The sequence below is a fragment of the Bufo bufo genome, chromosome 9 (genome assembly GCF_905171765.1).
Source record: "Bufo bufo chromosome 9, aBufBuf1.1, whole genome shotgun sequence".
In the NCBI taxonomy this organism is placed as follows: domain Eukaryota; kingdom Metazoa; phylum Chordata; class Amphibia; order Anura; family Bufonidae; genus Bufo; species Bufo bufo.
Genome location: NC_053397.1, coordinates 105,934,247 through 105,948,782, shown reverse-complemented (window position 1 = coordinate 105,948,782; position 14,536 = coordinate 105,934,247). Strand labels below are relative to the sequence as shown.

The window sequence follows — 14,536 nt, the reverse complement described above, 5'->3', positions numbered from 1 at the left end:
GAAGGTTCAGAGGAGGGCAACTAAAGTAATAACTGGAACGGGGCAACTACAGTACCCTGAAAGATTATCAAAATTAGGGTTATTCACTTTAGAAAAAAGACGACTGAGGGGAGATCTAATAACTATGTATAAATATATCAGGGGTCAGTACAGAGATCTCTTCCATCATCTATTTATCCCCAGGACTGTGACTGTGACGAGGGGACATCCTCTGCGTCTGGAGGAAAGAAGGTTTGTACACAAACATAGAAGAGGATTCTAAGAGCAGTGAGACTATGGAACTCTCTGCCTGAGGAGGTGGTGATGGTGAGTACAATAAAGTAATTCAAGAGGGGCCTGGATGTATTTCTGGAGTGTAATAATATTACAGGCTATAGCTACTAGAGAGGGGTCGTTGATCCAGGGAGTTATTCTGATTGGAGTCGGGAAGAAATTTTTTCCTCCTTAAGTGGGGAAAATTGGCTTCTACCCCACAGTTTTTTTTTTTGCCTTCCTCTGGATCAACTTGTAGGATAACAGGCCCGAACTGGATGGACAAATGTCTTTTTTCGGCCTTATGTACTATGTTAAAGGAAATCTGTCACCTAATCTGAGCCTTTTAGACCGCTCAGATCAGGTTATAGACTTCTTTGCCCACATTACAATGGTACCTTTATTTGTGCTGTCCCTCGCCGAAATCGTCCCAAAAAAACTTGTAAAACTTATGCTAATGAGGTTCGGCAAGTGCCCAGGGGCAACGTTACTGCAGCATGTGCCCAGGCCCCTCGGCGATGTGCCCAGAAAACCACACCTATTTCACCCCTCTGGCCCGCCCTCCTTTCCTATTATTACCTCCTCCTCTCCCTTCCAAATCTCCCGCCTGCGCCGCTCCACACTTGTCCTGCACCTGCGCACTGCTGTGCCCATGATGGGCAGAGGAACAGGGTGTGGGACTGCGCATGCGCCGGTCCGTAGCTCGAAATCCAGTGTGCGAAAGTAACCAGCCGCTGCAGAGTACTGCAGTGAAGCCAAAGAAGGGGCGGGGCGGCACAGCGGCGTCTTTCCTCTAGCAGGCGCGAGATTTGTGAGGGAGAGGAGAAGGTAATAATAGGAAAGGAGGGCAGGCCAGAGGGCTGAAAGAGGTGTGGTTTTCTGGGCACATTGCTGAGGGGCCTGGGCACTTGCTGCAGTAATGCCGCCCCTGGGCATTTGCCGAACCTCATTAGCATACGTTTTAAAAGTCTTTTTTGGAAGATCTCGGCGAGGGACAGCACAAATAAAGGTATCATTGTAATGAGGCCACAGGAGTCTATAACCTGATCTGGGCGGTCTAAAAGGCTTAGATTAGGTGACAGACTCCCTTTAAAGATAGAGATCTATGAATAGTGAGTCTGTGAAAATGTGTGCACATTGATTCCAAAGTATCAAAATAGCACATTTTCCTAGGCATGTTCACCTAGTTTTTGCCACCTCGTGGTTGGTATACAAACACATCAAATTTTGCATCCAAAAATAGTGCATGTCTTGATTAAATTTAGCACTTTTGGCACTCTTTTTAGGGCTCTTTCACACTTGCGTTCTTGTCTTCCGGCATAGAGTTCCGTCGTCGGGGCTCTATGCCGGAAGAATCCTGATCAGGATTATCCTAATGCATTCTGAATGGAGAGAAATCCGTTCAGGATGCATCAGGATGTCTTCAGTTCCGGAACGGAACGTTTTTTGGCCGGAGAAAATACCGCAGCATGCTGCGCTTTTTGCTCCGGCCAAAAATCCGGAACACTTGCCGCAAGGCCGGATCCGGAATTAATGCCCATTGAAAGGCATTGATCCGGATCCGGCCTTAAGCTAAACGTCGTTTCGGCGCATTGCCGGAGCCGACATTTAGCTTTTTCAGAGTGGTTACCATGGCTGCCGGGACGCTAAAGTCCTGGCAGCCATGGTAAAGTGTAGCGGGGAGCGGGGGAGCGGGGGAGCAGTGTACTTACCGTCCGTGCGGCTCCCCGGGCGCTCCAGAGTGACGTCAGGGCGCCCCAAGCGCATGGATCATGTGATCACATGGATCACGTCATCCATGCGCATGGGGCGCTCTGACGTCATTCTGGAGCACCCCGGGAGCCGCACGGACTGTAAGTATACCGCTCCCCGCTCCTACTATGGCAACCAGGACTTTAATAGCGTCCTGGGTGCCATAGTAACACTGAAAGCATTTGGAAGACGGTTCCGTCTTCAAATGCTTTCAGTACACTTGCGTTTTTCCGGATCCGGCGTGTAATTCCGGCAAGTGGAGTACACGCCGGATCCGGACAACGCAAGTGTGAAAGAGGCCTTAGCCACACCATTTAGTTAAATATTTGTCAAGAGTATAATGTAAAAAGTGCCTAAAACACACAATACATTTTTATTCATTCACTGCCTTTGTTTTCAATGTACAGGTACTGTATGTCAAAAAGAGACCATTTAAACTGGTTTGGTCCTCATACTCAAAAACTTCTGTAAATATGCAGTGCACAGGACAGATCCGTCTTGCTTCACACCACATTGCGGACAGAAAAACATTGCTTGCAGCACTATTCTGTCCGCGATGGGGACACAACCAAATGGAACAGAATGCATGTTGGTGCACTCCGTTTCATTCAGTTCAGTTTTGTCCCCATTGACAATAAATGGGGACAAAACAGAAGCATTTTCTTCCGGTATTGAGATCCTATGATGGATCTCAATAGCAGAAAGGGAAAGCGCAGATTTGACAGTAGCCTCTCCTGTGTTCTCCATCACTGCGCTGCCTCTGGGCCTCTGTACCTACTACATTACATTTGCCCCACAAAGAGCCAGAGTTCAGTGCTGCAGCAATGACTGCGATCCGACCAAAGGCTGAGCAGTGAGCACGACATGTGGACCATGTTTTATATCCACAGAGCAGAACCGCTTTTTGTGGGGATCGTGCTGATGGATTAACCCCTTAGTGACCACCCATATGACTTTTTACGGCGGTCACTAAGGGGCCTTAGGCTGGGCCGCCACTTTTTTAAAGAGGTCCAGTCTAAGCGCTGCACGGCCCCCCGTGCACCAGGGAGCGGGGCCTGGCTCTCACATGAGAGCCGCTGCCCTGCTCTAACAGCCCAGACCGGCAGGAGTTCCGATCCGGGCTGTTTAACACTTTACATGCCACGGGCAATGGCGCCCGCCGCATGTAAAGTGCTGACAAAGGGAGCGGACTCCCTCTGTCTCCCATCGGCACCCCGCAAATGCGATCGCGGATGTAAATGTATGTGAAGGCTCGCAGGGGTCTGATGTAGGCGCCAGACCCACCTTAAGTAATTTCCAGCAGACTGTGCCTCTCTGGCGCAGCCTAGTGGTCAGTGTCAGAATAGCACTGACATTAAAATGCACTATAGGGATAACGCATTGCATTTTAAAATCAATCAAAAAGATGTCTGTTATAGTCCCCTTGTGGGACTATAAGGTGGTTAAAAAAAGTAAAAACAAAAACACATTTATTCAATAAAAAAAATCCCATAACAAACTTTCAATGAAAAAAATTGCAAAAAAAAATCTTCCCCATATGTTTGGTACTGCCACGTCCGTAACGACCCGGACTACATAAATATCATGTAAATTATCCCCTTTGGTGAACGCCGTAAAAAAAATATATAATTGCTAATTTACTCTTAGTTGCCACCGAAAAAACGTAATAACAAGCGGTCAAAAAGCCATTTACTCCAAAATGATGCCAATGAAAAATATTAGTCGTCCCACAAAAATCAAGCCCTCACACAACTCTATAGAAAGAAAAATAAAAAAGTTATGGGTCTTGGGCAGTGGCAATGCAAAAACATTTTCTTTTTTAAAAAAGGGGTTTCATTGCAAAAAAAGTAGTACAATGTATAAAAAAAAAACTATATGTATTTGGTATCACTGTAATTCTACTGACCCAGAGAATAAAGATATTGTGTTATTTATACCGAAAAATGAACGCCGTAAAATCTCTAATACAAAAACCAGTGGCAGTATTGCTGTTTTTCCCATCTCCCTCCCAGAATAAAAGTTAAGCAGAACGTTATTTGTACCCCAAAATGGATACAATCAAAAACTACAACTTGTCCTGCAAAAAACAAGCCCTCATAAAGCTATATAGACGGAAAAATAAAAAAGTTATAGCTCTTGGAACACGATGATGAAAAAAGGAAGAAAAACGCTTGGTCAGTAAGGCCCAAAACAGGCTGGTCACTAAGGGGTTAAAGTAATATATGTAGATGCAAAGCACAACTCGACTGCACCAGCATGTTCCGGCTGAGCAGCTAAGCCTCTGGCCAGTTTTTTCTGTAGACCTGACACAAGTGACAGAAGAAGTCAGGAAGTTATGTTTGCCTCAGTCCACATCACGTTTGGGCCGCACAGGCAGCCTAGTCATCAGGGTCCTGCATCTACAATACTGATTTGACCCATCAGCGCTATCCCCAGAAACAGCTGGAGATATGTGTGCACCGATCTGTGATCTGACATGTGGGCTCTGGATCTACAGAGCAGCACCGCTCTTTGATGGGCCAATGTAATAATGCAGATGCTGGGCACTGATAGAGAACTGACTGCGGCAAACATTACATGCTGGCTACAATGCACCAGCACGCCCTGGCTCAGGGCTCAGACAGTAGGCAGGATTTTATTTTTTGCCTCAGTATTTTATTTTCAAAATGATGGAAAACATGAGTTTTTTAATTATGTAAAACTTCAAGGTATGATCAAACCATTGGTTTCAAATCAGTCTCAGTGTGAAGCCATGTTCCCATGACCATACAACGCATAAAGCCATGTCCCCCAGACTGTGTGTGAAGACCACACTCCCTTTTACCCGTGCATATACCCTGTGGACACCCTTTATTTTCTAACCAAGAGCTGTAATATCCCACACATTCCCTTTCTGGGACTCCACCTCGTTCTCAGTCATCCTTCGAGCTGTATCGGGCACATCCCTGCCTTATACAGACACATACACTGGGCTGGACTAGACCTTCTCCACTAGATTGGTGGCATTCCTCCATACCTTTCCTGGGTTGGAGATTAGAGCTCTTTTAAACATAATGGAATACTCCCTAAAACACTGCCATGGTCCTGCAAACCTTCCACAGATCTTACACCTCACCTGAGGATTTAAGAGGGGCATACACCCCTCAGACTCATGCCTCCACTGCAGATCTCCAAGAGCAGATATTGCTCATTGTCTATGGTTCTACAAGGTCATTCAGCCTTTCTGGTCCAAGATTTGTGACTTTATCCAAACGCACCTACCAAATGTGGCACCTTTTAATGCACTTTGGGGTTTTATTTGCTTGTGTAGATACTAAACAGTACCGTTATGATCCGGGAACCAGAAGAAGCAGAAAAGACGGTTCTACAAACATGGGTAGACCCACAGGCCCCATCTCAAAGATTTCTTTAAGATGGAATGGGTCAATGCAACTATTCTAAAGTACCTTAGGGTAAAAAAAAAGTCTTCTAATACTGGAAAATGGCATAAATATTTTAAAGTCAAAGACCATTTTAGTGCAGGTTGATTCTCCGGTATAAATAACCTCTCATCCAATATGGCACCCACTGTCTAAGAGCAGCTGGGGACTTACAGGCTTCTGCTTAGGGTAACATAATGGGCCAGTGCTGCCTGATGTGTTGGCTCACTGTTCCTGGGTGTCAGGGCCTCCGGTCACCCGTGCCATCATCTTACGGTTTCATGGCCTTGACATGGCATGTTGACATTTTTTTCTTGTTAGGATCTTCCTGTACATTCTTTTATGAGTCAATGGTTATTCCAATTTAGGTTTTGCTTGTATCATGGGAGATGCTCAAGTGAAGCCCGGGACAGGCAACCTTTACATCGTATTTGTATCTGTGTCGTTTTAGTGGTGGTTTGCTAAAAATTTTGTTCTAATGAAAAATAAATACAATAAAGAAAAATAAATATTTACTTACACGAGTTGAGGTCAGGTCAAAGTGATCTACAGTATTGCTGGAAAGCAGGATTTACAGGAAAAAAGATCATCTGATAACTTTTAGCTTGTATTTTGGTGACCATCCCCCCATGACAGGTAGAAGTCTATAGATGGACATGCTAGTGGTACTACAAGCCAGCTGCTGTTACCACATACACAGGAATATCCAGCTCATACTGTGACAGTGGAGTAAAATATCTCCCTCTACTCTATGTACTAATTAATAAACATGTCACATAACTAATATAGTTTGGAGTACAAAAAGGTCTACAAAAAATAAATGAGTATATGGACAGGGTTTGATTTTCCAACCCAACAACTTTAATTTAACCATTTAAAGGGGGTTCTCCGGGCTTTTAATATTGATGACCTACCCTCTGGATAGCTCATCAACATCAGACCGGCGGGGGTCCGACAACCGGCACCCCGCCGATCAGCTGTATGAAGGAAAATTGTGCTGTGTGCACGTGCCGTCTGGCATCTCTCTTCCTTCTTGCTGCTGCTATGTCTATGGCAAAGCAGTGGCGAGCAGGAAGAGCAACGGGAGATGCCATGTGCACACAGCGCACCTTTCCTTCATACAGCTGATCGGCGGGGGTGACGGTTGTCGGACCCCCGCCGGTCTGATGTTAATGACTTATCCTGAGGATAGGTCATTAAGGACACAGCCTATTTAGGCCTTCAGGATGCAGAATTTCTTTTATTGGTTTTGGTATCCCCACCTTCTGAGAGCCGCCATTATTTATTTCTTATTTTTGTCATAGGCAATGTTTTTAATGTATTTAGTCTCACTAGTGGACTTGACTATGCAATCTAGTCATTGCTTCGATAATACACTGCAATACTTCGGCATAACCCTGATCCAATCATTTTACTGAAAAAACAGAGACTCATCCACTGCTGACATGTATGTGTTGTAGGGGTGTACAGACTCCCCAGTACTGCAGGAATAGGGGCAGCAGTGAGCTCAGTATGCCTGTGCCCGCTCCGCTTAACTAAATGATGGCATAGCACATTGAGGCAGGGTTTCTTTTACCAATGTGTTAGGCAGAGCTCCTGCCTGTGCCCGCCCCGCTCAGCTGAAAGCTCTGCATAGCACACTGGTACAAGGTTTCCCCTACCAATGTGTTATGCAGAGCTCCTGCCTGTGCCCGCTCCGCTCATCTGAAAGCTCTGCATAGCACACTGGTACAAGGTTTCCTTTACTAATGTGTTATGCAGAGCTCCTGCCTGTGCCCGCTCCGCTCAGCTGAAAGCTCTGCATAGCACACTGGTACAAGGTTTCCTTTACTAATGTGTTATGCAGAGCTCCTGCCTGTGCCCGCTCCGCTCAGCTGAAAGCTCTGCATAGCACACTGGTACAGGGTTTCCCTACCAAAGTGCTATGCAGAGCTCCTGCCTGTGCCTGCTCCGCTCAGCTGAAAGCTCTGCATAGCACACTGGTACAGGGTTTCCCTACCAAAGTGTTATGCAGAGCTCCTGCCTGTGCCCGCTCCGCTCAGCTGAAAGCTCTGCATAGCACACTGGTACAAGGTTTCCCCTACCAAAGTGTTATGCAGAGCTCCTGCCTGTGCCCGCTCCGCTCAGCTGAAAGCTCTGCATAGCACACTGGTACAAGGTTTCCCCTACCAAAGTGTTATGCAGAGCTCCTGCCCGTGCCCGCTCCGCTCAGCTGAAAGCTCTGCATAGCACACTGGTACAAGGTTTCCCCTACCAAAGTGTTATGCAGAGCTCCTGCCTGTGCCCGCTCCGCTCATCTGAAAGCTCTGCATAGCACACTGGTACAAGGTTTCCCCTACCAAAGTGTTATGCAGAGCTCCTGCCTGTGCCTGCTCCGCTCAGCTGAAAGCTCTGCATAGCACACTGGTACAGGGTTTCCCTACCAAAGTGTTATGAAGAGCTCCTGCCTGTGCCTGCTCCGCTCAGCTGAAAGCTCTGCATAGCACACTGGTACAAGGTTTCCCCTACCAAAGTGTTATGCAGAGCTCCTGCCTGTGCCCGCTCCGCTCATCTGAAAGCTCTGCATAGCACACTGGTACAAGGTTTCCCCTACCAAAGTGTTATGCAGAGCTCCTGCCCGTGCCCGCTCCGCTCAGCTGAAAGCTCTGCATAGCACACTGGTACAAGGTTTCCTCTACTAATGTGTTATGCAGAGCTCCTGCCTGTGCCCGCTCCGCTCATCTGAAAGCTCTGCATAGCACACTGGTACAAGGTTTCCCCTACCAAAGTGTTATGCAGAGCTCCTGCCTGTGCCTGCTCCGCTCAGCTACTTTCAATACAGAGCTCACTGTGGCCCCTATTCCAGCAGTACTGTGGAATCCTGGACGTTGGGTGTCTATTTTTTCATTAAAACTATAAAAATTGATAAATAAAGTTTATTACAAAAATCAGTTTCAGGGCATTTAGAATATTTTTAAATAAAGCCGTCTAACAGGTTAGTTACCCTTTAAGTAGCCTGTGAAGGGATTCTGCAGTTAAGACCAGTTGTGCCACTGAACACACACTTGGCTGAATTATTCCTGCGCCATTTCTATCACCTGCTGGGGAGGCTCATCAGTCCACCCCTAAGGGGACGGCCATACAGTCAGGTTTCCTGAAGCAATTTTGGAAGCCAAAACCAGGAGTGAATTGAAAAAAGAGAAGTCATATCTGTCCTTTAGGGCCCATTCACACGACCACACTTTTCCTTCCACATCCAAGCCACAATTTTGCGGAACGGGTCTGGACCCATTCATTTCAATGGGGCTGTAAAAGAGGTGCACAGCACACCGTGTGCTGCCCGTATCCGCAGTTCTATTCTGTGGCCCCACAAAAAATTTAGAACATGTCCTTTTCTTGTCCGTTTTGCAGACAAGAATAGGTATTTCTATCATAGGGCAGGACCTTCCGATCCACAAAATGTGGAATGCACACAGCCGGTATCAGTGTTTTGTGGATCCGCAATTTGCTGTCTGCAAAAACGGATACGGTCGCGTGAATGAGCCCTTATACTTTCTCTCCTTTTGTGATCTACTCCTGATTTTGGTTTCCAAAACTGCATGCAAAAACCTGTCTGTGCCTCTGCCCCTCTCCGGTACAGACCTCCATCTGACAGGAGACGACTGGTCCAACAGGAAACTACACGCTGGGTGGAAGGGAATTCAGGGATATGCATCTTGGGTAGCGGTCAGATTGTTGAGTATGCTCGGGTACAAGCAGAAGGGATGAGGTGAAGGGTATGAAAAGGAAGCACGCTGTCAGCTTATCCACCGCTGACATGGGATAATGGGATAAAACGCGTGGGAATTTATTTTCATTTAGTTACAAAAGGCAGGAGGTTGTTGGCATAAAAGAAATTCGGATCTGTCTGTGAACGGGTTCATTAGGATAGGCATCAGTGAACTGGCACAAATAGCAGTCACAGGGCCCAGTAACAAGCTGTGCCATAGTCCTAGCCTTTTCACAGCTGACACTTCAGTGAGCCGCAGTTATGCTGGCGGCACAAGCAATAAAAGGGTTAATCATACAACACACCAACCTCAAAAATTGGTATACACTGTGATGCCAAACTACAGAACGAAACATTAATCATACTTTGTGGAATACTGAATGAGCCATCGTCACTGGCCGCAGAGGAGAGTTACAATATGGCGACGGCAGCAGGTGACTACACTATCAGCAGTTACCCCCATCATCCCCACTCTCCCCAATGGAACCAGCATCTCAGATTTCAACACAATTATCAATCTACTTGCACGGAATGGGAGCAACGTACACCGCTGAAATAAACCCGCAGGCATCTCTAGGGGGAGGTGGGGGAGATACAATAGTTACTCAGGAAGTCACTGCTAAACCAGGCACAGTGTCTTGTAGGCTAGTTCAGCTGGGTGACTAGCAAGGTTATTGGGATTCAGACCCCATCCTTCCGATATTTATGACCCCATCAACAGATCAGTAAGTAAAAGCTATTACATACAAGGCACTGTGCAGGTTTAACATTGAATTTCCTGGGGGCAGATTCCCTTTAAGGCCTTATGCACACGGCTGTTCTGTGGCCATTGGGGACCGCAGTTTCCACGGGCAACATCCAGGCGGCGGCTGGGATGGATCAAGACCCGTTCAACTTAAATCGGTCCGTGATCCATCCGCACTGCAAGAAAAATAGAACATGTTCTTTTTTTTGCAGTGCGGAGGCACGGACATAAACATCAAGTGCCACGGCCGGGCAACATGTGCATGAGGCCTAAATGTTTAAAAGATGCAATAAATGACAAATGAGTGCCTTATCGTGCAGCATTCGATTGGTTTACATCAGGCATAAACAAATGATCTTTGCCCGACGCCCCGTAGTGTCCTTTACACCCTGACGCCGTCCAAACAACTAATAATTAGGTTTTTACAGGTGAAACACATTGATTTATTATGTTTCACCAATGATGCACCTTTAAAGAGGACCTTTCACTACAATAAAAAATCGAAACTAAGCATACAGACATGGAGAGCGGCGCCCAGGGATCTCACGGCACTTACTATTATCCCCGGGCGCCGCTCCGTTCTCCCGTTATGTCCTCCGGTATCTTTACTCACTAAGTTATAGTAGGCGGAGTCTGCCCTTGTTCTCCTGGGCGTCTCCTTCTCCTAGGCTGCAGCACTGGCCAATCGCATCGCAGAGCTCACAGCCTGGGAGAAAAAACCTCCCAGGCTGTGAGCTCTGCGCTGCGATTGGCCAGCGCTGCAGCCTAGGAGAAGGAGACGCCCAGGAGAACAAGGGCAGACTCCGCCTACTATAACCAAGTCCCCTAAGTCTCCGCCTACTATAACCAAGTCCCCGAACATACCAGAGGACATAACGGGAGAACGGAGCAGCGCCCAGGGATAATAGTAAGTGCCACTGTATATGTCATGATACTTAGTTCACAATGTCAGGATCGGTGAAAGGTCCTCTTTAAAAAGCAATGTGTAAACCCAGCCTTAGGCTAATTTTACAAGAGCGTGTTTGACCCGGAAAACATGTCCCGTGTGATGGCTGCATCTCCCAGACCAGAACTCACAGCATTATAGGCCGTTATGATGCTGTGAGTTCGGTTTTGAGCAGCAGTGTTCAGTCCAGGAATGCAGCCATCAAACGGGGCATGTTTTCCGGGCCAGGCATAATTGTGTGAAATTAGCCAAAGAGGGCTGACAGCTCCTCTTTAAACAGCACCTGCAGTGCAATCTGCCGGCAGCGTGTTATAGAGCAGGAGGAGCGGAGCAGATTGATATATAGGAAAGACTATACATATAGAAAAGACTATACATTTGAATCTCTGCTCCTTCTGAACTTAAGATCCCCCCCCCCATGTACAGCTACAATTAATATTTATCGTCCCCCTACACCTTGAGTTGGGTAAACAAAAGTCTCCTCCAAACCTGGTTTTGCAAAGTTTTAAGACACCAATTTTACGCTTCCCTCACCAGTTTCTAAAAAGAGGGCATGGTGAGGGTGGTGCATAGGCGGGGTCGTCGGCCAGAAAATGACTGAAATCTGTGCAGGCTACGAGCAAGCGTAGATTTCTATCTGCAAGCAGACTGCCAGAGGATGAATTTAATTAATGAAGAGGTCAATCCCAATGCCCCCCAAAATGCCCGGGTCCCTCATACTGGTCATACTTATCCCGCTCCCCGACACCCACGCTGTTCCTGATGCCCGCATCAAAACATCCGGCGAGGGGGGAGGCAGCCAATAGCAGATGGCATTGGGACGAGCCTCCCTAGCGTCACCCGCAATGATGGCTCCTTCCCATATTGTGGACAGGATCATGCAGCGGTCTCCTCCACTGATGAGCGCTTCCTTCCCGACAATCGTCTGCTCCATCAGGCCATGTAATGGGGCCTCCAGTAGATAGGCCTCCACTGCCCTGACTATACAAGCAGCTGTGATGCGGAAATGGCTTCCTGTCCCCAACATACAACAGACCCCCCCCCCCCCCCCCCCCAAATGGACTGTCAGTGTGTTAAATGGTGCAAACCTTCTCCATTGAGACATTTATATTACAAAGTGAATGATGATTATGAATAGCTGTCAAATAAAACCTCAGAGACAGAAGTGAAGGGGATCCTAATGTGGATACTGTACACATCCATAGGGATCCATGCATGACCCTCTGGACCAGGGCTGGACAACCTGCGGCTCTCCAGCTGTTGCAAAACTACAACTCCCAGCATGCCAAGACAGCCTACAGCTATCAGCCTACAGCAGGGCATGGTGGGAATTGTAGTTTTACAACAGCTGGAGAGCCGCAGGTTGGCCAGCCCTGCTCTGGACCATGGGCCGTCCATGAAACACACTGTGGAATGAGGACTTCTAGATATTGTTATCTACATACAAAATATACCGCGAGGGTCTAAGGGTCTTCATTTGTACCTAAATATTCTCCCATCACCTCTGCGCCCTGCAATGTAGACTGAGACTGCACAACCTGGACTGGCTCCTTGTCCACGTGTACCTGTCCACGTGTATCTCCATGAACCCATTAGCACGGTAACGTGGCCTCTGAGGTAACGTGACCAGTGATGTCAGGAAAAAGCTTCCCTGTTACATGAAGTAAATGCCTAGCGGGTCACGCTATCAGGCTGCATACACACATGGTGGATTGTACGCGGGGGGTGCATTGCCAAGGGTACAATCTGCGGTGGAGACCGGCATGCTGTAGAGGTAAGATCGGCACCACAGCTCGATTTCTGCTGAAGATTTCATTTGCAGTTTGTAGCATTTATTAAAATCCCATCCACCATGTTGGTACTATTAAAGCTGCGGATGGGTCGCACACAAATCCAGGGCAGCAAATCTGCAGCACTTGTCCTGTGTGGACGGACCCATCTCAGACATTGGGGGCATGTTGCTAGGATATGCCCCCAATGTCTGATAGGTGCAGGTCCCCCCTCTAGGACCCGCACCTATACTCAGAACAGAGCCTTCAAAGTGCTGGAGGGTGCACTGAGCAGGCGCTGCCTCCCCCCATCCATCCAACAGGCTCCGTTTTAAGTATAGGTGCAGTATAGGTATAGGACCCACACCTATCAGACAATGGAGGCATATCCCCAATGGGATATGCCCAAAATGTCTGAGATGAGAGTACCCCTTTAACAACACAAGAAACTGTTACAACAGGGCAAACATGACGGTGAATGCTCCATGATGGATCCCATACACTCTCTGGTCAGCAGTCCTAATAATGGACGTGCATTTCCACTACTAATATAATTCCAAAGCTGACGAGGTTGAAAAAAGTCCATGAACTCCAACCCATCGTCCTACCGCGTAGATTCAGGGATCGGTAAAGCCCCTAGGAGGTGCACGCCAATGCCCTCACCATAGAAAGCAGCCCACAGGGCAGGGATCAGCAACCTGCGGCACTCCAGCCGTGCTGAAACTACGACCCCCAGCATGCTCCATTCATTTCTAGGGAGTTCTGAGAACAGCCAAGCAAGTGTCTTGGGTGTTGTAGTTTTACCACAGCCGGAGGTGACCATCACAGGTCTGGGACAGCCCGAGTAAGATGGTCAATATACAGAGGGATGTTGGGTGAACCTCCTATCCTTCCAGCATATAGCAAAGGCTGGGCCAACCTTCTAAGGGGAGCCTGGACCATGTCTGGTTGGGTCCTGAACACTACTTCCCCATCCTCCTGCCTCACATAGATCAGATCTCCCAGCATTTAGAGGGGAAGTGCTAGCTCCTCTGCCGGTCTCCACACCTCCCCCACGTGTACCAGCCCTTTACTAGGTAATGAGAGGCCGGGGTGCCAGCCGTGCCCTCACCAGATCGCCATCCTGTTCTTGGGGTAGTCCAGCTTGTCCAGGCAGTCCAGGAAATAGGGCAGCGTGTGGGCGGCATTCCGGGCTATGATGGCGACCAGGACACTGGGCTTCTGGAAGCCGGACTCCGGGAGGGCCCCCTCCTCCTCCACCGGGAGCTCCTGGCCTGGCACAGCCGCCAGGATGGAGAGCAGGCAGACGGGCAGCAGGAGCCGGGCACTGACTGCAGCCATGTTCCGCTGCTCCGCATACTGCTGTGTCCTGGAGCTGGACGGGGGGATGGAGTGAAATATGAGCGCAGTGGGGGCTGGAGAGGGACGAGGCAGCCCCCTAATAATGACTGCCATTCATCCCAGGAGGAGGACGGGGCTCGTCTGCCAGCACGGGGGCTGATGGGGGCTCGGGGGTCCCACACTGTAGCTGACCCTGAAGGGGCTCCTCCTGATAGGGACAAGTGGGACTCCCAGGACTCCACGGCAGTGTGCAGTCACCTCTCACAGCTTCTATTCACTGACAGGTGGCTTCGCTAGCTCACTTTCCTCAGATGCACATGGCTGTCCACCAGGGAAAGACGGTTTATAGCTAGAAATTATTGTCATTTTGCAGCCCACTGGTTGCTGATAGTTTGAAAAACTGCTCAGTATGAACAGGGTTTTCCGCAGCATTTACATGTGGCAGTCATGGTTACTACAGCTGGTCCTCATACATTGTAGGCAGCACATCCATGTTTCACTGGACCATGACCATGTGCATGTGCCACAGGACTTATCAGAACAGAACTGGCCCAATAATCTGCC

The 14,536-nt window shown here is 48.2% G+C and overlaps 1 protein-coding gene across 1 annotated transcript in view; it reads right to left on the bottom strand.

Moving 5' to 3' along the window:
• The window catches only part of COLGALT2 (collagen beta(1-O)galactosyltransferase 2), a 175,064-nt gene extending 161,081 nt beyond the window's left edge, over positions 1-13,983 (bottom strand). The window contains exon 1 of the mRNA XM_040408284.1: positions 13,743-13,983. Coding sequence (XP_040264218.1) covers positions 13,743-13,972 — 230 coding nt within the window. The 5' untranslated portion in view covers positions 13,973-13,983. The remainder of the gene's footprint in view (positions 1-13,742) is intronic.
• Between the last annotated feature and the right edge of the window lie 553 nt (positions 13,984-14,536).